This window comes from Oncorhynchus mykiss, chromosome 28 (genome assembly GCF_057628025.1).
Source record: "Oncorhynchus mykiss isolate SJ-2025 chromosome 28, ASM5762802v1, whole genome shotgun sequence".
Classification (NCBI taxonomy): domain Eukaryota; kingdom Metazoa; phylum Chordata; class Actinopteri; order Salmoniformes; family Salmonidae; genus Oncorhynchus; species Oncorhynchus mykiss.
The window spans coordinates 19,918,786-19,940,639 of record NC_143049.1 but is presented as its reverse complement, the minus strand read 5'-3'; the positions used below and the strand labels follow the sequence as shown (position 1 = coordinate 19,940,639).

Sequence of the window (21,854 nt, the reverse complement as noted above, 5' to 3'; positions counted from 1 at the left end):
CCTGTGTAGACTAGATGTCATAGCCATGCATTTCTGGAGTATTGTCAGGCATTACATGCAAATGTATCTATATGTATTTGTAATATATTTTACGTGATATTAAATATATTGAAATATTTTTTTTTCCATATTGGTAATATAAACATGAAATATACATTTTTCAAAAACTTAAACTAAATAAAAACTAGCAAGTAGATCTGAAAACGTACTGAAACTAAACTGAAAATCAAATAAAAATCTTAAAACTAATAGAAATAAAAACTAATATAAAAACACAAAACTATAATAACCTTGAAGTGGAAGTTCAGTTTCCCTAAAAATGCTTGTTAACTTTTTAACCACTCCCAAACAGACCAAGGTCTCTCATATCTCCTGTTAGGCTCCAGCTTAATCTTTGCTTCATAAACGACCTCCTTGACAGATTTCCACCTCATAATTCAGCTGTTTCTCACCCAAAGCGTACGTATCCCCTTTGTCCCCACTGGCTCATAAGGCAGAGACTAAACCTTTCCACTTCTGAATATCTAAAGCCTGTTTATCAGACTCACCCAAAACCGTATCTGATGCCTTCCGCTCTTTCCTCTCCTGCCCAGCTGCCACGGTGGTGTACTTTTCCTTTGATGTGGGCAACGGTCTGGTGGAGCTGAGTGTGAGGTCATCCACTCCTCTTAATGATGACCAGTGGCACAGGGTGGTGGCTGAGCGCAACGTGAAGGAGGCTGTGCTGCAGCTGGATGGGCAGTTCAAGGAGGTTCGCCCTGCACCCCCACAGGGTCACACTCGCCTGGAGCTTTACAGCCAACTCTATGTCGGTAAGACATCCTTCCTTCCTGCCTCCCACCACATAGGGTAATGATGATCAGGTTTATATGTCTATGTTTGTTAGACAACTGGTGCTCAGCTCATGGTGTTTGGACCCGACTTATACAGGCCCACACAGTTTACACACAGAAACAATGTCAAAAGCTATTAGGATGTCAAGTCAACAACTAACAAGTTTTAAAAAACTTGAGTTTACAATTTTTTTATCTGAAGTGTACTTGGTATCAAAGTTGTTGTAAACCAAAATGTCCAATGAGACTTTATGTCATAAACGTTATCCTTCAGGTGCATCGGGTGGCCAGAGGGGCTTCCTAGGATGTATCCGTGCCCTGAAGATGAACGGTGTGACCCTTGACCTGGAGGAGAGGGCGAAGGTCACCCCGGGGGTGAAGCCTGGCTGCTCTGGCCACTGCACCAGCTATGGGCAGCACTGCAGAAACGGTGGCCAGTGCATGGAGAAATACAACGGTTACTCATGTGACTGCACCTTGACAGCGTATGACGGGCCCTTCTGCACTGAAGGTAAAATATAGTCACAGCCATGTGAGAGAATGGTAACTAAATGTTTTCGTTTTATTTCAACTTCACAATGTTACAAATCTAACTTTACCCTTTGCTTTTAGGAGGCTAATATCAATTCGCTTGTCAATTTCTAAAATGTCTGCTGATGTTTTGTATTGCTGCCTTGTGTCTAATGTGTGTATCAGACGTGGGTGGCTACTTCGAGAGTGGAACACTAGTTCGTTACGACTTCCTTCCCGAGGGGGGCCTTCCAGCCATCAGGGATGTGAAGAGCCTGTCTCCCCTGCTGCCCACGGAGGGCAACCTTACACAGGAGGAGCTGGTGTTCAGCTTCAGCACCTCCAACACCCCCAGCATCCTGGTCTACATCAGCTCCAGGACCCAGGACTACCTGGCTGTGGTGCTCAGACACAATGGTGAGAGGGCAACTGCTCAAAGGGTTTAAAATGCTTGAGAGAATGTGAGAGCAATACTGGCCATCCGTTTAAAGGGTTTGAAAGGCTTGGAAGGTGAAGTTAATGGTTTAGCCAGCAAAGAACCGCAGAATGTACAGGGAATTAGCTCAATAGCTAATTAAATGGTGCAACACACAGGTTGGGCATTGTTCGAGGCAGATGCATGAATAACTGAAACAGCAGAAAGAGAAAGTGATGGTCAATTTAGTATTTTAGCAATGTAGAGCTTAATTTAAAATACAATTGCCACTTGAGTTTGATACTCTAACCATGTTTCAAAGCCTGTGAGATAATGGGTGGACAACTATATGAATATGATGAAGACACATTGGGACTGACTGGGCATTCCATCTCCCTCTGTCAGGAACACTTCAGATCCGCTACAGCCTGGGAGGCCTGAGGGAGCCGTTCACCATCGACCTGGACCAGCGCAACATGGCCAACGGGCAGCCCCACCACATCAACATCTCCAGGCAGGAGAGGAACATACGGCTGCAGGTGATAATAATGAGGACGTTGCTTTATCTATCTATGGAGCACTTTTCAGCTGCAGCTCCAGGATGACCCTAGTGTTCCACTACCACAAAGGGTGATCTATCACACAGTGGGATTTGCCAATATCCTGAAATGTATTTTCCCCCTTCAGACTACTTTAGGCTGCAGGTAAAAATCTTAACAATGATGTAGAACATTTTCATTTTCATCAAGCAGTTGAAAGGTAGGACTCTAATGCTCCACTTGAGTCCCAGGCTGGGACCACTCTCAGTGAGAGACCACTCTCAGACTAAATCAGACTTTTAAAAATATGAATCACATTTTTAGTTGGCGTACCCCCGACAGCATTGCGGGTACCCCTGGGGGTGCTAAGGGTCCAACACGGATCCCAAAAAGGTTCTACTTGGAACCATAGGTGGTTATTCAAAGGGTTATCCTATGGGGCTAGCCAAAGTACCCCTTTAGGTTCTAAATAGCAAGTTTTTTTCTAAGAGTGTAGTGCTTTTTTCACCCCTACTTTACTTTTGCTCTTTTCTTTGGTTTTCCTATATAATTTATTCCATCCTGGCCAAATTTCCTCATCTGCTGGCATGCACCTCTCCTACAGTGCATTCGGAAAGTATTCAGACCCCTTGACTTTTTCCACATTTTGTTATGTTACAGCTACACAGACTATAGATATAGCACTTTTCATAAAGCAGTTCAAAGGTAGAACACTAGTGCTCTGCTATCAGGAAGGGAGGACACCCTTCTCGGTGAGAGGGATTTGCTGATACCATTAAATCCAAAATACATATTTGTTCTGTGTCCTCTCAGACTGCATTAGGCTTTTTGCAACACACCAGACCCACCTTTCCTGTGGAAGTGGTTTATAGTGCATTATGCTTTTTAGCACAGTTTATTTCTGTTTGTTTATCGGATTTCGATAATGCATGATACACTGGCATCAGTTAGGATTTCCAGGCATATGCTGTTTAAAATACACCACTAGGTGGTAGTAATTAACAAAAATAAAAAAAGCCGTCTGTTGGGTTTATAACTGACTGTAATATAACATGATTGATGACCATATCGTGATGTTCTTTTCCAGTTGGACCATTACCCCCCAGTCAGCTACACTCTGCCTGCTGGCTCTGACACCAAGTTCAACCTGGTTAAAACTATATTCCTGGGGAAAGTCTTTGGTAAGTGTAGATATAATCCATGTATTCCTACTGGAGTGTAAATATAAGGAATGCTGTGTATCATGCGTGGAATCAATGTATTATTTACACGGAAGTCAGAGTTACTTGCATTTATCTCTTTGAATTTGTCCAAGAGTGATTAAATCAGGACTTTGGTTCTGTGTGTTTCTGAAAAAACACAAAACCAGATTTTTTGTTGCCCATCCATGACTGAGTGATTGATCTTGTTTAGTCCAGGTGTATTAATATATGTAAAGAGGGCATTAATATATCTGGTAATGGTGATGTTGCCTTGACAGAAAAATCTTGCTTTGTTGATACAAAGACATGTACATCCATCTGAGTGCCCATATTGAGCAATGTTACAATAGGCCTTGTCTAGGCCTTTCCTTTGTCTTTGTCTGACTGACAGTGGTGACCCATCATTCAGGGCAAGTAGGGCAGTGCCTGTTTTGCATGTTATTTTGGCATAAATACGTGTCACATATCAGTTTGAAAACAATGTAAAAAAAGAAAAAGAAAAAGCTGCATAAGAACATTGTCTCTTTTTTGCTATCTTGAGTAAGGCAGCTCCAAAATGCAGGTGTTTCAGCCTAGCTCAGTGTTTTCTGTGGTGGAGGGGCAGCCAGCGGAAAATATAGAGCGTAGGGGTTGGTAATCTTCTCTAGTTCTGCCGTGATTGGCTCAGTGTTCTGTCACTCATGGGGACACTACGTTCAAGCCCCCCTTGGGTGCTGCCATAGATTTACATTAGAAGTGCCCATTCAAGAAGGCTCAAGGTTATTGGCCACAGATAAAATGATGTCAAATCACGTTATATCTACCGTAGCTTTGATTGGACTGATCATGTCAACAACATACTTTCAAAATCCTAGCTAGCAAGCCAGACAAGCAGTCATCTTCATGAATTATGTCGACAATCTACTGGCAAACAATTTTCAGTCTTTGTCATATGAAGAGAAATGATAGATAAAACGTATCTGTGATCATCGGCCATTGGACATAAACATTACACAACAAGTTGGAGATCGCAAATTCAACAATGAGTGGTTTGGAAGGAATCAGTTGCTAACTGCAAGCGTTGCAAAGCAATCACTATTTTTCTTCCCCTGCCTGCTATTCGGTGGAGAGGGTGTGTGGTCCAAGTCTGAGTTTAAGGGTCTCTTTTCCAAGCTTAAAAGGATAAACATTCACACGTAACACCATGGGAATTAATTGGCCATGCTGACAATCCAGCATGACTTCTGCCGCATTCAAAACAACTGGAAACTGTGAAATCTTGGAACTTTGAATAAAACGAGCTCCAACTGGGAAAATACACTTTGAACGGTCATCCAACTAAAAATTCCAAATTGGGAAATTAGGACTCTTTTGAGAGCTCCGACCTGAAAATCACGGACGTCATTATTCAACCATGTTTTTTTTCAGTTCCCCGTTGTCTTGAAAGCACCAGAAATCCAGAGAAGTTTCATAACACATTTTGCCCACAAGAAGGACTCCTGTTGAAGTGAGCACAGCACAACAACGGAGAGGCCAAAAATGTCTTGTATGCTTCTGCATAAATTATGTAATATGCGAGATATGTAGCTAAGAAAGTAACACTCTGTATTTTGTGTAGTAAGCTGTTAGTAACCTCACCCTAATAATTTGGTCCCTTTCCCCATAATACCTTAGCCAACTGTTCTGACTTGGAGGTACACATGTAGCCTATGGCCTGTTTTAGAGAAATTTAATCATCAAATATTGTAAGAGCTTTCATTGCCTGCTTACATGCCCCCTTTATTTATCCTACCTTTCTGACTTGGTGTACAGGGAGAGTACTGTAAGAACGTCTCATTGTTCTGAATTATGTCGTTGTACATTTCAAAAGTGCTGAATAGTCATATCGTCTGTCTTAGCTCGCTCATTAATATCTTAATCGAAATGACGGATTTCCTCTTATCCGCTCATCGTTCCCTTATGCCATAGTTTGTACATCTCAATTGTCAGTAGAAACCACATGTTTAAGCAAGTCAGCCATATAAAAAGGCAGTAAATGAGGCTGGTTTAACTGTTCCTCTGCCAAATAAGGCTCCACTGATAGCCAGGTATAGGGACAGCTTTATGTAGGCCCTAACAGTTTGTGGGCACCATTTGTCATTGTTATAGTGTAATTCATGTATTGTTTAGCGTTGTGTAGTGGCTTTGCTGTCATGCATCTAAAAAAAATGGAGTGTGCCCCACCAAGATTTACAGGCTAAAATCGCCACTGTTGACTGATATAGTACACCTACTATAGTACACCCACACCACTCAGATAAACTCAGGGTAAAAAAGTGTGGATCATAGGGCCATCAAGAACCACACCACTGCAGCACACAGCTCGTCAGTATAGAGGAAGGTAGAATAGAAAACAGAATAAAGTGATGTGCGCATGGCATGGCGTGTTTGATTTCCGCTAAGGGAGGGAGCAGCACCGTGTTAGCAGGAGTCAGACACCAGTACACTGATCCTATTCTGAGAACAGTAGAATGCCCCATTGTGCCTGGCTGGTAAAGCCTTACAACTTCCCAGAGTGCTTTGCTGCTGCACTCGATTAATAAATTAACAACCATCTCTGACATCATCCTCAGGGAGGGAGGGAGCGCAAAAGCCCGGTCCTGATCCCCATCCTGTAATCCTTTACTCACATCCAGGTTTTCTCCGAGCCTCGTTCTGCTTGTGAATGTATTAGCTCACTGATCCATGACATCATCATGTTTTCCCTGCCTGGTCTGGCTGTAAGGAAGAGAAGAGAAGGAAGGGAAAGGAGCTGGGCTGAATCATTTAGGGTGCATTCACATTCAAAGCTCGCTGGCTAACCAAGGCTTCAGGCACATAGACACCCTGGCAGATACACAGACAGGTTGGCATACAGACAGGTAATACACACAGGAAGACAGACAGAGAGATTGATAGACATATTGGCAAGAAGATAAACAGACTACTAGCAGGCAGAAAGGCAGCAGGGCAGATACAGAATTAAATGTTCCTGGCAGACAGACGAACATACAGGTAGACAGACAAGCATGTCTCATAGACAGGCATACAGTGGGCAGTGGTAGCACTGTATAAGACAAGGACTTTTCCTCTGGATAGAGGGGCTGCGCCGTGGGGGCAGACTCAGAGTTAGCGCCACTTCATTCAGGGAGGACAACAGGGCAACCAGGTAATACTCTTCTGTATTTGACAAACTTGAGGTGGCATAGTGTTTTCAATAACAACCTACCTGTAACTACACTGTAAATCTGTAGGTGTTGGGGACCCTTATGGTAAACCTTGACCTTGTGTTGTTGTTGCAACTCTTTGTTTCAAATATATGTCTATTTTTTGTCATTTCCTTTTCATGCAAGGTATGTTGTTTTTAACAAACATTGTCACTGTAGCCTAAGATGGTGAATACTTTTTCTGTAGTTATTGCAATTTGTTTTCTGAAAAGTAGAGATAATGCATTGGCTAATGTTCCAAACAGGATGTGTTTGTCTTTTCAACTTGGGGGCATATGAAACATCCTTCTTACATGTAACCGTGAAATTACTCTTCTTTATCTGCCTTGGAGAATAACATATTGCAAAAGAATTGGATACTCTGTTTTCCCTGGAGTATAACATATCTGCAGTAGGAGTCTCTACAGTAGTTGCCTGTCTGGTGGAAGCTAGGGACAGGGAATACAGTATCACCAACCAGAGACTAGGTTCAAGTGAACATAAATCAAACTGGGGAGGCTTACGGTGTTGTGCTGAGTAGTAGTGCATCGTGGTGGTAGACTAGTATTAAGTGGTCAGGCAGCATCAGTCAGCAGCTCCAAGAAGAACTCCTATCTAATCTAGAAGTCCTGTGATGGTTTTTATTTTTTCTTTGTTTTAATCAGAAACTGGCCAGATTGACCCAGTCCTCATAGAGAAGTACAACACCCCAGGGTTCGTTGGCTGTCTGTCCAGAGTTCAGTTCAACAACATCGCCCCTCTGAAGGCAGCACTGAGGTCTGGCATCGTCGCCCCAGTGACCACCCAGGGCATTCTAGTAGAGTCCAACTGCGGGGCGTCTCCTCTCACCATCTCACCCATGGCTGCTGCCAATGACCCCTGGCACCTGGACTCAGGTACAGTAAATCACTGGGTTTCTATCTATCCCCTTTAATTGTCCCACCAATGGAACCATTTATTCATATCATGGGATTTTATTCTATTCTATTGAATTGTTGTGTTTATTTACATCTCGATACCATCATCTTGAATACTGCATTTTAAAAGTAGTCCTTTACAGTAGATATATTGTCGGTGGTCAACTAGCAGCACCAGCAGTCCACTCAGTCCTCCAAAGAGATTTGACATTTAATTAAAACTTCAAGGCATGATATTTAATAGTGGTACTTTTCTTCTTCAGCTATTGAACCATTTAAACCCATGTGCTGTGCTGTTTAGCTCCTGTGGATAGGTCTACAGGATGGTTATCACTGGGTCAGTGTATTGATCCTGGGTGTGTTCTCTGGACACAAAGGAATGAGCTTTCCGGACACATGAGATCTATTGCTGCCCAGCCACTCACCCTCTTCTCTTAATCTCTCCATTACTGGGAACACAATATCTATCTCATGCCTGCACTGCTCCGTATGAAATGTTATCCCTCAGGGACTCTAAGTGACTATTTGTATGTTTAACCTATGGAGGCATATGAGGTTTCAATAAATCAGATGAATCTTTTTAGTGGTACTGCTTTAGTAACGATTAATATAAACAATTTCAATTGTCCCACAGCTAGGCCTAATGGGACTAGTTATAGATTGTTACACTATTGATACTCTGACTTTTACTAAGAGAGCTTTGGATGAAAAACATGAGAATAAGAGGAAGAATCTTTGTATCATTTGATCTGAGCCTTCCATAGTGCTCCAAAGGCAAACAGATCAGCTCCCTGTAAGAAGTATCTGTGATCCCTGCTCCACTATGTGCGTGCGTGCGTGCGTGCGTGCGTGCGTGCGTGCGTGCGTGTGTGTGTGTGTGTGTGTGTGTGTATTTTGGGGGCGGTGATATGTGATGAGAGATTTGCACATATTCTGCAGAATCCACTCAAATGGACTAGAGTGCCCACAGAGATGCCAGATGAAAAGAGCAGACTGCCCCTCTTAACTCAGCCCACGCCTACTTCCCTCCATGACTCACACTGTGCATATACTGCATGCTATATTTATCGCCTGTCCTGTTTTTTTTTTATAATCGGATGCCAAAGTGTGCCAGTTTACAATTGACATATCCGGTCTCTGTAAAAAATGTGTCATAGCATTTACATTTTTTTTTTAGCATTGTTTGGTTATTTTGTGGTTGATCCGTTTTTGTTTCCTTTTTCAGCTGGTGCTGTATTCCCATTCAACGAGGAAAGAGTTAGCCGGGATGGAGTTGATCGGAACGCTGCAATTATCGGAGGTGAATAGGGGCAGTAATCAACTCACCTACTATACAGGGTTGTTGAGGTTTTTAAAGGTCAAATTAAATGAAATTACATTTTATTTGTCACATGCGCCGAATACCGTGAAATGCTTACTTACAAGCCCTTATCAAAGTGTTTTTCTCACGTGCACAGGATACAGCAGGTGCAAACAGTACAGTGAAATGCTTACTTGCATGCTCTTCCTCAACAATGCAGTATTCAATATATAAAAAAGGAAAATAAATAGAAAAGGGTCAAATCCAGGAATCGATTTTTCAAAAGGACACATTGTCATGTACCTCATAATGTCCTTTATACTTGTAGGTATCATTGCTGTGGTCATCTTCACCATCCTCTGCACCCTGGTGTTCCTGATTCGCCATATGTTCCGTCACAAGGGCTCCTACCACACCAATGAGGCCAAAGGGGCGGAGTCTGCGGACTGTGCCGATGCAGCCATCATTGTCAATGACCCAGCCTTCACAGAAACCATTGATGAGAGCAAGAAGGAATGGTTCATTTAATCAGACATTCACATTTTGCTACTGGTCAGTGGTGTGCCCATGGCTCTTCACACTTCGCTGTGTGAGGACAAGGCTTTCTTTGATGATGATGATGATGATGAGGATGATGAATGAATAATGTGTAAATGGGGCATAGGAAGATTTCCCCATGGACTAGATGTGTGCATTGGCTGGCTTGTCTATAATGTATTTACATTGAGTGAGGAGTTGGAGGAGTTTTGGCAACATGATATCAGTCATTCACATAGAGCCATTATTACAACTACAGCATCACCTGGACGGAGAATTAAAAATTTAAAAAACAATATCACTTTTTATATTTTTTTTTTTAATTACTGTTGATGTCTTAATGTTTTTAGCTTTGATTGTAGAGATGTTTATGCCTGCATTTAATGGGTCAAGCACATAATGTACACTTCTAGTTCCTTTGCTGCCAAATGAGTACCAAGTGAGTTGCTTAGAGACAAAATGCTCTAGAAAAGAATATCCCTGCACAGATTGAAAAACACATTAAGGTTTAGGTCACTGACATTTGATTGTATTGCATTGTAATGTATTGGTTTGATTGCACTGCAGTCCTTATTATGTGTAGAATACAATGGCATGCTACACAACTATGGCATCCCTTCATTGCACCATTCCACACAGTAGCACTGGTATTTCCTCACAAATGTGTCTTTTATCTTGCAGATAATTTTTTGGGGGGGCCAAATTATTCAGCATGCTTTATCTGTTTCCCCGGTCTTGCTACATATGATGATGGCTCTTCTTGGAAAATTGGTTTCTGGCATGATATGACAGGTTCACATTTGGCAACATTGTGACTTGTGAGAGGGAAGTGCTATGATATTGTCATGAAAAGGTTTATTGTACAAACAAGCATCATATTACTTATAGTAATGACAATATCCAATGTGCCTTCAAGACTCAGCCACTCTGCTTTCAGTTTTGGACTATTTCCTTCTGGGCACACTGACTGTACCCTGAATATTGAACAAAATAAATACTGTATGGCCAATAAGGATGTATTTATGATGGTGGCTATATGCTAAAAGGAAAAGGACAGAACGTGGCTTAACTTCAGCTCCATGGGCAGTGATACACTATACACACGCTTAACTAATGCCTGAACTTCTATGCCTTTGTTGGTATCAATGTGTACAGTTCTGTAGCACAGGAGGCTGCTGAGGGGAGGACGGCTCATAATAATGGCCAAAAACGGAGTGAATGGAATGTCACCAAACACATGGCACCATGTGTTTGATGTATTTGATACAATTCCAATTATTCTGCTCGAGCCATTACCAGGAGCCTGTCCTCCCCAATTAAGGTGCCACCAACCTCCTGTGTTCTATAGGTGTTATTTGTTTTGTTTATTTGAGTACAGTGGGGTTGTATGTTTTATGTCTAATCATTTTATTTCCTTATTCATAAGATAACCATTTTCACCCAGTAAGTCAGAATAACCCACAATATTAAACGTTTTTTATGTTACAAGTGCCAACAAGATTATGTCAGCCTTTCCCCATGTTAAGATTCTCATATTCACATCATGTGGTTTGGGAATTGCTGTGATTAATTCAGAGTAGCATTACACAGACAACACAGTGTGTGCTGAAGAGAAGAACTGGAGGATTAGGGGAGCTAAGGGGAATGTAGACAGCATGAGAGACTGTCGTGAAAACCTCTGAAATGAACATAAAATGATTAGCTGTTACTGTTGAAGGCTGTAACAGCATCTGCAAACAGAATGTATCCTTCCATATAATGTCAGTGTCCCACATGCCCACAGCAATCTGAATTGGATGATGAAATCCCTTAAAATTGCACCACTGAACACATAAGCAAAGCTGTTATTATTAGGTAATTTCTTCACATTTTTTGTGTTGCTATTTTGTCATGTAGGCTATTGTTTTGAATCAACATGTAAATCCCTGTCTACATCTCACAATGGTACATTTTGGTTTATTGTTATTAAGAGGAGCAAAACATTGGTTGTTCATCACTGTGTGTGCTAATAGTCAAGTTGCAACTGAAAGACAATATACTTTAATATTCTATAAACCAAAATGATCAGAGGACATCCATTTACTGTAGAGCAACACTTTATGAGAAAGCATGATCTTACATTTCATTAGAATATCTAACACGTCACAGTTCACAATGTAATATATAATATTATAGCATAGGATATAATAAAGCATAATATAGCATATTGATATTATGGAGATTTTTTTTTGTTTTGTTGGTTTACCACTTTTGTCAAATGAATGATTGGCATCGGATTTCAAATTCCATTATTGTTTTTCTTTTCATTAGCAGCATGACAATTAAAACTAAAAACAGTACCACATTGCAGTGCAATTTATTTTACATTAATTCTTTGGAAATATTTTGTACATTTCTTATCTGAGGGATGACGTGCAAAAGTATTTTTTATAATATATTTACATTTATTTCATTGCAATTATAATTAAATGGCAGTTTTCTTTTTGATATTCTGTGTGAAAAACATACATTGTTGAAATTGTCTTTTACAGTGGCTTGAGATCATGTTCCCCAAAATGAAAAATTTTACAACTTCATTTTGTGTTATTTTAGTTCAGTATTGTATGTCAGGCCTGAGATTGCATATGTAATGTGATTTTGTCTTAATATAAAACATTAAACAAGCCTTGCCATACAGAGTTTTGTTGGTTTTTCATCAGATGCCTCCCTATCAGAACATGCGCCCTCTCCCGACACCTACAGTGCTTTCAGAAATTATTCAGACCCCTTCACTTTTTCTACATTTTGTTGTGTTACAGCTTTATCCTAAAATTGATTAAATACATGTTTTCCTCATCAATCTACACACAATACACCATAATGACAAAGCAAAAACAGGTTTTAAGAAATGTTTGTAAATCTATTAAAAATAAAAAACAGAAATACCTTATTTACATAAGTATTCAGACCCTTTGCTATAAGACTTGAAATTGAGCTCAGGTGCATCCTGTTTCCATTGATCATCCTTGAGGTGTTTCTAAAACTTGATTGGAGTCCACCTGTGGTAAATTCAATAGATTGGACATGATTTGGAAATGCACACACCTGTCTAGATAACGTCCCACTGTTGACAGTACATATCAGAGCAAAGCCATGAGGTCAAAGGAATTGTCTGTAGAGCTCCGAGACAGGATTGTGTTGAGGGAAAAATCTGGGGAAGGGTACCAAAACATTTCTGCAGCATTGAAGGTCCCCAATAACACAGTGGCCTCCATCATTCTTAAATTGAAGAAGTTTGGGAACACCAAGACTCTTCCTAGAGCTGGTCGCCTGGCCAAACTGAGCATTCGGATGAGAAGTGCCTTGGTCAGGGAAGTGACCAACACCCCGATGGTCACTGACAGAGCTCCAGAGTTCCTCTGTAGAGGTGGAAGAAGCATCCAGAAGGACATCCATCTCTGCAGCACTCCACCAATCAGGCTTTTATGGTAGAGGGGTCAGACAGAAGACACTCCTCAGTAAAAGGCACTCGAAAGCCTGCTTGGAGTTTGCCAAAAGGCACCTAAAGGACTCTCAGACCATGAGAAACAAGATTCTTTGGTCTGATGAAACCAAGATTAAACTCTTGTCCTGAATGCCAAGCGTCACATCTGGAGAAATCCAGGGACCACTCATCTGGCCAATACCATCCCTACGGTGAAGCATGGGGGTGGTAGCATCATGCTGTGGCGATATTTTTCAGCAGCAGGGACTGGGAGACTAGTCAGGATCGAGGGAAAGATGAACGGAGCAAAGTACAGGGAGATCCTTAATGACAACCTGCTTCAGAGTGACAAAGACCCCAGACTGGGGGCGAAAGTTCACCTTCCAACAGGACAACAAACGAGTGGCTTCGGGACAAGTCTCTGAATGTCCTTGAGTGGTCCAGCCAGAGCCCGGACTTGAACCCGATCTGAAATCTCTGGAGAGACTTGAAAATAGCTGTGCAGTGATGCTCCCCATCCAACCTGACAGAGCTTGAGAGGATATGCAGTGAAGAATGGGAGAAACTCCCCAAATAAACTCGGCTATTATTGTTGGAAATAATAATTTTGTGCTAGCTAGCATGCTAGATAACCATAATAATGGGTTTGGTTAGCTAGCCAATTTAGTTAGCTAGTGTTGTCAACCAGATCAGCATCTGAATTGGATTTATTTTGAGTGTTATGCGTTGATTGGTGACAATGGTATGATCATATATTGAGCATTATATGAGCATTATAACACGAATACAACCCCAAATAAATGTGGAATGGAATGTATATTTAGACTTTGGCTGGGCTTACTAATTGCAAACTTTAGCCAGTGGAGCATTGCATGCTGGGATTTTTTGTGTAACTGGTTATATTCTAAAGCCGTGGAATTGTATTTTTCATATATTTAACACTTGACCTCAGAAAGCAGTTAGCTGCGCTTGTAGAATATAAACTCTGGTGGCATTGTATTTGGTAGACTTCCCAGCTGGCACCACGGATAGGGCCGAACTCAGTTGAGTGAAGGTACGATCTGCGTCAGCCAACGTTGTCAGGTCAACAGCGCGCCGACTTTGATGGTGTTGCAAGGATTTGGGTTACAGCAAGGAAGGCAAATACACTGAAAAAATATATAAACGCAACATGTAATGTCACACGTTTCATGAGCTGAAATAAAAGATCCCAGAATGTTTCCATATGATTATTTCTCTAAAATGTGCAGTTTTGTTACACAGCACAATGCCACAGATGTCTCAAGTTCTGAGGGAGCGTGCAATTGACATGCTGACTGCAGGAATGTCCACGAGAGCTGTTGCCAGATAATTTAATGTTAATTTCTCTACCATACGCCGCCTCCAATGACATTTAGATAATTTGGCAGTACATCCAACCAGCCTCACACCCGCAGACCACGTGCAGCCCAGGACCTCCACATCCGGCTTCTTCACCTGCGGATCATCTGAGACCAGCCACCCAGACAGCTGATGAAATTATGGGTTTGCTCAAGCGAAGAATTTCTGCACAAACTGCCAGAAACCGTAACAGACTTCAGTGGGTAAATGCTCACCTTCGATGGCCACTTGCACACTGGATAAGTGTGCTCTCACTAACGATGCCTTTTGCCTATTCCCTGCTTGTACTTTAGCCTATCAGATCAGATTTCCTGTTATCTACCTATTGCCTCATCTCCCGGACTACGTTACTAGCCTTTTCCCTGCCTGTACTGTTGCCCTTTTGGACCCTCTGTGTATGACCTTCTGCCTGCCCCTGGACCCAGCTACCTGCCTCCTCTTGCGGTCCTTTGCAATAAACACCTGCTGCGCCCTGCGCTTGAAACCAGTTCTCTGTCTCCCCTCATGTTCGTTACAGAATAATTCACCAAAAACGACAGATGGATTCAGCGGTGCTGCAGCTACTTCTGACCCGACATGAGGAACGAATCGATGAACTCTGCGACCTCCTTCGCCAGTCCATTCCTGCTTCACCCATATCAGGTGCCACAGCCTCCTCTCGTTCATCTCCCCCCATATCCATGACTAATAAATATGACGGCTCCCCAGGGAAATGTCAAGTATTTATCATGCAGTGTAACCTGTACATAGACCATCACCCCGCTGACTTCACCTCTGACAAAGACAGGGTGGACTTCGTCATCTCCCTACTCACAGGCAAAGCTCTGGATTGGGTCTCAGCCCTGTGGGCCACTCAAAATTCTGATCTGTCCTCTGAATCACGTTTCCACGCCCTCTTCAAGGAGGTGTTCGACCATTCAGTTTCAGGTCATTACACCTGGGAACTGTTATGTGAGCTGCGACGAGCCGTCGCTCCACCACTGAGTATGTCTTTGAGTCCGTACCATGGCTGCCGGCTGTGGATTGAGTGAACCAGCTCTCCTTACAGTCTACTAGAGGGGTCTTCATTGGGACTTACAGGCCAAACTGGCCTGCAGAGGAGATTTAATGGACCTAAACCAATACATCCGGATGTCCATATCCATTGGCGAACTACTGGTGGACCGCAAACGTATACAGTCGCCCATGGCCTGCGAGTCTTCCACGCCCTTCTCTTATCCACCACGGTCCAATAGCCCCGAACCCATGCATCTCGGCCGCGCTCCCCTCACGCCTGCCGAGAGACACCGGAGGTTACGTGAAAACCTGTGCCTATATTGTGGAGAGTGTAACCACAACCCCTCCACTTCCGCCCGGGTAAGCACCTCTATATTTTGAACATTACCAAAAGGCAGTTTGGGATCCCAGCACTTCTTTCTGTTAATTAGTTCACTCAGTTTGTGGAGGGACTAGTGGACTCGGGGGCTGCAGGAAATTTCATTGACGATCAATTGGCACAACAGTTAAGGGTCAAGCTAATCCCTGTTAATCCTCCCTTTAGAATGAATGCGCTGGGTGGACAACCTCTCGGAACTGGTCTTGTGTCTAGCATGACCCGAAAGTATCACCCTTCTGATTGGCCTCCTTCACTCTGTGGTCATTCAGTTAATGGTGTTATCTTCACCTAAAGAACCCATCATCTTTGGTCACCCCTGGCTAAGCCTTCATGACCCTGCCATCTCCTGGTGGCAAGGGGAACTGCTGTCATGGTCTCCCATCTGTTTAAGCACTGCTTCAGTCTACCATGTTGAGCCACCTCTATAGAAGGATCAGAGTCTGCCATTCCAACCCACATCCCAACTGTATATGCCTAGTTCCTGAGTGTCTTCAGCAAGAAAAAGGCATCCATTCTGCCCCCTCATCGCCTGGAGGACTGCCCGATCGACCTCTTTCCTGGGCTATCGCCCCCTAAGGGTCGGATCTACCCCTTGTCCATCCCAGAGAATGAGGCTACGGACACCTATATAGAAGAGGCTCTCGACATGGGATTCATCCGTCCATCCACGTCTTTGGCTGGATCCAGTTTCATTTTTTGAAGAAAAAAAAGATGGTAGTCTCCGATTACTGACCCCTCAATGACCTTACCATCAAGAATCGCTTCCCTCCTCCTCTGATTCCGGCCGCACTAGAACAAGTTGGACAGTATACAATCTACTCCAAACTGGACCTACGTAGTGCTTACAACCCGGTCCGTATTTGAAGTGGGGATGAGTAGAAGACGGCATTCATCACCGCTAGGGGTCACTACAAATACCTGGTTATGCCCTACGGTCTCACCAATGCTCCCGCAGTCTTCTAGTCCTTCACGAATGAAGTTTTCCAGGACATGATCAACCAGTTCCTCATTGTGTATATTGATGATATCTTGATCTACTCTCACTCCCTTGCAGAACATGTACAGCATGTGCAACAGGTCCTCCAACAGCTACAGGACCACCCTCTTTATGTCAAGGCTGAGAAGAGCGCCTTTCACGTTACTATGGTAACCTTCCCAGGGGTCGTGCTGACACCAGGAAGGGTCAACATGGATGAAGGCGGGGCCTCCCAGGTGGCGCAGTGGTCTAAGGCACTGCATGCTAGCTGTGCCACCAGAGACTCTGGGTTCGAGCCCAGGCTCTGTCGCAGCCGGCCGCGACCGGGAGGCCCATGGGGCGGTGCACAATTGGCCTAGCTTCGTCTGGGTTAGGGAGGGTTTGGCCGGCAGGGAAATCCTTGTCTCATCGCGCACTAGCGACTCCTGTGGCGGGCTGGGCGCAGTGCACGCTGATCAGGTTGCTAGGTGTACAGTGTTTCCTCCGACACATTGGTGCTTCTGGGTTGGATGCGTGCTGTGTTAAGAAGCAGTGTAGCTAGGTTCGGTTGTGTTTCGGAGGATGCATGGCTATCGACCTTCGCCTCTCCCGAGTCCATACGGGAGTTGTAGCAATGAGACAGTATACCAAGAAATTGGGCAAAAAAAATACAAACATTTAAAAAACATGGATGAAGGCAATGTCATGGCCGTGCTTAACTGGCCCAAACCTACCACCGTAAAGGAACTACAACATTTCCTAGGATTCTCCAACTACTACCGCCCGTTCATCTGAAACTGCAGCAGCACAACCGCTCCTCTCTCAGATCTCACCAGTCAAAAAACCCATACCCTCCAATGGACCGACACCGCCCTTACTGCATTTGTGACCTTGAAGCGCCTCTTCACCTCCGCACCCATCCTTAGGCAGCCAGATCCTACCCTTCCTTTTGTTCTGGCGGTGGATGCATCCGAGGTCGGTGTGGGAGCAGTTCTCTCTCAGTGTGTCGGGACACCTTCCAAATTACACTCATGTGGCTTCTTTTCCAAGAAACTGTCACCTGCTGAGAGGAACTATGACGTCGGGAACTGAAAGCGCCTCGCCATTAAACTGGCTGTCGAAGAGTGGTGCCACTGGTTAGAAGGAGCTCATCACCCATTCCTTGTCCTTTTCGACCACCGCAATTTGGAGTACTTAATAAGTGCTAAGAGGCTCAACCCCAGACAGGAACGCTGGGCACTCTTCTTCACCAGATTCAACTTCACCGTCACCTATCTTCCCGGCAAGAAAAATGTGAAGGCTGATTCCTTATCATGTCTATTTGATGCCCCTTCCTATAACACAGCTCCCGAGGCCACCCTGCCTCCGTCTTGTGTCGTGGGACCCATACAGCGGGAAATCCAAGAAGCCTTCCAAGAGGCCCTACGCCACAAACCAGCACCTCCGAAACCCCTGCAGGCAAGACTGTCCGCCAGAAACCAACTAATGCAGTGGTGCCATACCTCGCTTAGTTCTAGCCGTCCCGGAATCCCCCGGACCATGGAGCTACTGACACGAAAGTTCTGGTGGTCATCCCTAACAGCCGATGTCCGAGATTACGTTCTTTCCTGTCCTGTCTTTGCTTGGGCAGAGAGCCCTTTCCAACTACCTACCGGTAAGCTTGAGCCTTTACCTACACCCTACACCACACAGACCATGGTCCCACAACGCCATGGATTTACTCAAGGATCTGCTGGACCCTTCAGGCTTCATGACCATTTTAGTTGTGGTGGATCGGTTCTCCAAGATGTTCCGACTCATCCCCCTTCCGCATCTACCTAATGCCATGGAAATGGCCGAGTGCATGTTCCAACAGGTGTTTCGTCTGTATGGGATCCCAGAAGACATTGTTTCAGATTGGGGACCCCAGTTCGTCTCCAGGGTGTGGCAAGCCTTCTGTGACCGACTGGAGGTCTCCATCAGCCTATCCTACGGATACCATCCCTAAACCAACAGGCAGACGGAACGCCTGAATCAGGAAATAGGGAAGTACCTTCGCCAACACTGCACCTACCAACCACACGAGTGGAGTCGCTCTCTAGCCTGGGCCGAATACGCACAGAACTCCCTGGTGCTCCTTTGCTCCTTTTCAGTGTGTCCTCAGATACCAACCCCTGTGTTCCCATGGGAGACAGAGCCCGGAACTGTACCTGCCGTCGATGAGTGGTTTCGACGGAGCGCGCAGGTTTGGGAGACCACACATCGGCACCTCCATCAAGCTTCCCTCTCCCAGAAACGGTTCGCTGACCGGCGTCGCTGATCTACTCCACTCTTCCACGCTGGGCAATGTGTGTGGCTCTCTAGTTGGGACATCCGGCTTCATGACCCCTGCAAAAGGTTCAGTCCCAGTTCATTGGTCCCTTCAAAATAACACACCACATCAATCCTGTCACCTACCATCTCCAGTTGCCCCACCATTACTGGATCTCCTCATCCTTCCATGTGTCCCTTCTCAAGACTATGAGGTACAACACTCTCCATCCTCCTGTGGCTCACCTCGGCGCACCCCCTCCATTTGACATTGGCGGTGCAATGGCTTATTCCGTCTGAGCCCTCCTTGACTCCAAGCGCCTGGGTGGTTGCATCCACTACCTGATGGATTGGGAAGGGTACGGACCCGAAGAACGGTCCTGGATCCCCGCCTAGGACATCCTCGACCCAGACATGATCCTGGCTTTCCACAGTAACCGTCCTGACCGCCCAGCTCCACGCCCCCGGGGGAGGTCCCCTGCTCAGCTTCCTTGGCCGTCAAGAGCCGCTAGTAGAGGGAGGGGTAATGTAACGTCTGCTTCCAACTCACACCCTAAAACACGTAGATCCCCTGAACGCAGCAGCTCACTCTCCAGATCCCAATCACCTGAATTCTAATCAGCTGTTCACACACCTGTATGTCATTATCACCAAATCCTTATGTAGACCCCTGCCAGACACTGCTTTTAATATTTAATATTTTTGTATTTAGTCCATAGGAGGGTCATGTAATCTGTAATAGATTTAATGTCATATTGCTCAGTGTTCGAGAATTAGTTGCTTATTATATCTCTGTGAACCTGATGCTGCCCCTCATCCCTTATTCTCTGCTGGGTGAGCAATATCAAGTGTGCCTAGTGTGGTCTCAATCCAATCATCCATAGCCTATATGAAGACCATGCTCGGAGAAGCACAGGGCAAAGTTATAGTTCTAAGAAAATATACTTCCTTCCCGTGTTTTTGCGCTGCTGGGATGGTGTAAACTAGGCTACACTGTATTACACGCGGCAATGGATAGGCTGCCCCAATCCTAGGCCCTGGCCTGCCCTGCTCTTGCTGATGTAGGCCTAAAGCCTTTTGTGCTGCCCAACCAATAGTTGTGCTGTGTACAGTTGCACTTCAGGGGAGGAGTCAAAGGCTTCTTCAGAAAAAATACTATATTTGTCCAACAAATTCAATTTACTGTATGTGCAAGCTGACTAGGCCTACTGATGTCCTGTTAAGTTTTAGCGGGATAGTGCGAAGATGAGAATGACGACCAGAGGTAGAACAATCTGTTTCGTTGCCCACAATGAAGATACAGTGCCTTGCGAAAGTATTCGGCCCCCTTGAACTTTGCGACCTTTTGCCACATTTCAGGCTTCAAACATAAAGATATAAAACTGTATTTTTTTGTGAAGAATCAACAACAAGTGGGACACAATCATGAAGTGGAACGACATTTATTGGATATTTCAAACTTTTTTAACAAATCAAAAACTGAAAAATTGGGCGTGCAAAATTATTCAGCCCCCTTAAGTTAATACTTTGTAGCGCCACCTTTTGCTGCGATTACAGCTGTAAGTCGCTTGGGGTATGTCTCTATCAGTTTTGCACATCGAGAGACTGACATTTTTTCCCATTCCTCCTTGCAAAACAGCTCGAGCTCAGTGAGGTTGGATGGAGAGCATTTGTGAACAGCAGTTTTCAGTTCTTTCCACAGATTCTCGATTGGATTCAGGTCTGGACTTTGACTTGGCCATTCTAACACCTGGATATGTTTATTTTTGAACCATTCCATTGTAGATTTTGCTTTATGTTTTGGATCATTGTCTTGTTGGAAGACAAATCTCCGTCCCAGTCTCAGGTCTTTTGCAGACTCCATCAGGTTTTCTTCCAGAATGGTCCTGTATTTGGCTCCATCCATCTTCCCATCAATTTGAACCATCTTCCCTGTCCCTGCTGAAGAAAAGCAGGCCCAAACCATGATGCTGCCACCACCATGTTTGACAGTGGGGATGGTGTGTTCAGCTGTGTTGCTTTTACACCAAACATAACGTTTTGCATTGTTGCCAAAAAGTTCAATTTTGGTTTCATCTGACACGAGCACCTTCTTCCACATGTTTGGTGTGTCTCCCAGGTGGCTTGTGGCAAACTTTAAACGACACTTTTTATGGATATCTTTAAGAAATGGCTTTCTTCTTGCCACTCTTCCATAAAGGCCAGATTTGTGCAATATACGACTGATTGTTGTCCTATGGACAGAGTCTCCCACCTCAGCTGTAGATCTCTGCAGTTCATCCAGAGTGATCATGGGCCTCTTGGCTGCATCTCTGATCAGTCTTCTCCTTGTATGAGCTGAAAGTTTAGAGGGACGGCCAGGTCTTGGTAGATTTGCAGTGGTCTGATACTCCTTCCATTTCAATATTATCGCTTGCACAGTGCTCCTTGGGATGTTTAAAGCTTGGGAAATATTTTTGTATCCAAATACGACTTTAAACTTCTTCACAACAGTATCTCGGACCTGCCTGGTGTGTTCCTTGTTCTTCATGATGCTCTCTGAGCTTTTAACGGACCTCTGAGACACTCACAGTACAGGTGCATTTATACTGAGTCTTGATTACACACTGGTGGATTGTATTTATCATCATTAGTCATTTAGGTCAACATTGGATCATTCAGAGATCCTCACTGAACTTCTGGAGAGAGTTTGCTGCACTGAAAGTAAAGGGGCTGAATAATTTTGCACGCCCAATTTTTCAGTTTTTGATTTGTTAAAAATTTTGAAATATCCAATAAATGTCGTTCCACTTCATGATTGTGTCCCACTTGTTGTTGATTCTTCACAAAAAAATACAGTTTTATATCTTTATGTTTGAAGCCTGAAATGTGGCAAAAGGTCGCAAAGTTCAAGGGGGCCGAATACTTTCGCATGGCACTGTATATATCAGAGTAAT

At 44.0% G+C, this 21,854-nt stretch overlaps 1 protein-coding gene across 3 annotated transcripts in view; it reads left to right on the top strand.

The window, feature by feature from the left end:
• LOC110508678 (contactin-associated protein-like 2) overlaps positions 1 to 12,134 on the top strand; it is a 69,586-nt gene extending 57,452 nt beyond the window's left edge. For all 3 annotated transcript variants that reach the window (XM_021589388.3, XM_090225579.1, XM_090225580.1), the window contains 8 exons: positions 594 to 812; positions 1,108 to 1,344; positions 1,530 to 1,760; positions 2,164 to 2,297; positions 3,385 to 3,478; positions 7,368 to 7,598; positions 8,845 to 8,919; positions 9,248 to 12,134. In XM_021589388.3, the coding sequence (XP_021445063.1) occupies positions 594 to 812; positions 1,108 to 1,344; positions 1,530 to 1,760; positions 2,164 to 2,297; positions 3,385 to 3,478; positions 7,368 to 7,598; positions 8,845 to 8,919; positions 9,248 to 9,447 (1,421 nt within the window). In that variant the 3' untranslated portion in view covers positions 9,448 to 12,134. The remainder of the gene's footprint in view (positions 1 to 593; positions 813 to 1,107; positions 1,345 to 1,529; positions 1,761 to 2,163; positions 2,298 to 3,384; positions 3,479 to 7,367; positions 7,599 to 8,844; positions 8,920 to 9,247) is intronic.
• Positions 12,135 to 21,854: the final 9,720 nt, after the last annotated feature.